The following is a 2,509-nucleotide window of genomic DNA, read 5'->3' on the forward strand; positions in this document are numbered from 1 at the left end:
TAAGAGTATTTTAATCATTTCCTATAATAGGGGTATTGTAGTTATTTTTTAAATAGTATTAATTTAGATTAGTTCAAAAGATTTACCATTTTTAATTTGTCTAACCTAATTTTGATAAAAATAACACGATTTAATCGATTATTATTAAATTTATAATTTTATATAAAAATTTTATGATAAAAATTATGTTATGTGAAGTTTATAATAATTAAAAATTATTAAATAATAATTAAAAATTATTAAATAATAATTTAATTAAAAATATCAAATTTAAAATAGGAAAAGTATAGGGTACCAACATATTATCTGCCAACTTCTGCCAACTCTTATTTATATTTGTATTTTATGGAAGTGTGTTCGTAGATGTGTCTAATAATTAATATATTTTAAATACATATATAAAGAGACACATCCAGAAAATATATCTATAAAGACACTTTTATTAAACACAGTTATAAAAAAGATATTTTTATTAGACACATCCATGAACACACTTCCATAAAACACAATTATAAATAAGAGTTGACAGAAATTGGCAGAACTGTTTAAAATATTATTAATTTCTCAAACACTATACACCCATGAATAACTATCGAATACACATTGTATAGATACTCGTTGGCTTCCTCTGCTTCCTCTTTTATTAAACATTACTAGCTTCTTCGGTTAAGAGTAATTTAGAGTATGTTGATGCATTGAAGTAACGTTAGTTTGTGGTTTGACTGGGTTCCTTTGATTCAGCGGTGTGGTGTGATGGGTTCATCGCCAGGGACTTAACAATCGAGAACAGTGCTGGGCCACAGAAGCACCAAGCGGTGGCACTTCTTTCCAGCTCCGATCACTCCGTGTTCTACCGCTGTAGCTTCAGAGGCTACCAAGACACCTTATACGTCCTTTCCCAACGCCAATTCTACCGCGACTGCGACATCTACGGCACCATAGACTTCATCTTCGGTGACGCCGTCGCCCTCTTCCAAAACTGCAACATCTTCTTGAGAAAACCAATGAGTAAGCAACAGAACGCAGTGACAGCACAAGGGAGAACCGATCCCAATGAGAACACCGGCATTGTCATCCACAACTGCCGTATCATGGCGGCTTCAGATCTGAAGCCAGTTCAGGGATCTGTCAAGTGCTTCCTCGGCCGGCCGTGGCAGAAGTACTCAAGAACGGTAGTGGTCAAGAGTAGCCTGGACGGTTTGATTCAACCGGCAGGGTGGATGCCATGGGCGGGAAGCTTTGCCTTGAATACATTGTATTATGGAGAGTATATGAATATTGGAGCTGGTGCTAACACTGCAGGGAGGGTTAAATGGCCTGGCTTTCATGTTATTACCAACCCTACTGAGGCTTTGAAATTTACTGTTGCTAATTTCTTGGATGGTGGATCGTGGATTCCTGGGACTGGTGTTCCGTTTGAAACTGGCCTTTGAACTTGTGAATTTATTATCAATCTTTCAAATTGTTGTGTACTTTAATTTTATTAGTTGTGGGTGTGTTGGGTGTCTCCGTCTATAGTGCTAGTTCAAATTTGTGTTTCTTACTGTGTTTTTTTTTTTTAAGAATAGAACAGGATAAGACTATGAATATAGGATGGGATAAGATATTAATAAACAGAGATACAAAATTTTATATTCTTATATTCTATTTGGTGATAAATTAGAATAGATTATGAAAATTCAATTTGTTCTTATTTTTTTTTCATTCAAAAAATTGAGATGAAAAATATAACAATAAAAAAAATATAATTATGAAAAATTAACAAGAATAATAAAAGAAAAAATAAAAAATAAGTTGTGTTTCTTGTTAGTGTCTCCATATTTTTTCTGTCAGAATAGACACAAGATACACTAATTCAATATTTCTGGACACATTATTTCTGTTCATATCTTCTCTGAAAAACACAATTTTATATCTCAGTATTTTGTCTTTATAAATAAACGCAGCCTCAAAGACAGAAGAGTGATTGAAAAGATGTGTATAGGATTAATATGTCAGGTTGCAAGTTTTCAATTTAATTTCCCTAAATTTGTAATTATATACTTATTGAAAGAAATTTTTTATCTTCACATAGAATGAATATTTGATTCTAATTATTTTGATAATTCAGATTGATTATAGATCAGTCAAATTCAATTGAAAAAGATAATGATGATAATTAATAATAATTATGCTACACATCTAAGTTTTTATGATAATTAAATTTAATTAAGTTGATCCAATCCTATAAAAAATTATTGATTAGTGAAATTTGAATACAAGGTCCAACTGTGTGAAATAATTTATGCATTTCTCTCTTCTTTTAACCCTTCTTCTTCTCTCTTTCTTTGGATTTCTTCTTTTTTTTCTTCGCTTACTTTTTTTTTATTGTCGTTCTTTTATTGTTGTTACTGCATTTTTTCTCTTCTTTTCTTTCTAGTAACTTTTTATCATTATGCATTTTTTTTGTTTAATTATTTTTATTTTTATTCTTGTTAATAGATAAATAAAAAGATAAAATAAGAAGAAA

The 2,509-nt window shown here is 30.6% G+C and overlaps 1 protein-coding gene across 1 annotated transcript in view; it reads left to right on the forward strand.

Annotated features, from left to right (window-relative positions):
- The window catches only part of LOC107469065 (pectinesterase-like), a 3,348-nt gene extending 1,794 nt beyond the window's left edge, over positions 1–1,554 (forward strand). Inside the window, exon 2 of the mRNA XM_016088452.3 lies at positions 742–1,554. Within this exon, the coding sequence (XP_015943938.1) occupies positions 742–1,433 (692 nt within the window). The 3' untranslated portion in view covers positions 1,434–1,554. The remainder of the gene's footprint in view (positions 1–741) is intronic.
- The last annotated feature ends 955 nt before the right edge of the window (positions 1,555–2,509 follow it).

This window comes from Arachis duranensis, chromosome 10, assembly GCF_000817695.3.
Source record: "Arachis duranensis cultivar V14167 chromosome 10, aradu.V14167.gnm2.J7QH, whole genome shotgun sequence".
NCBI classification, from domain to species: Eukaryota; Viridiplantae; Streptophyta; class Magnoliopsida; order Fabales; family Fabaceae; genus Arachis; species Arachis duranensis.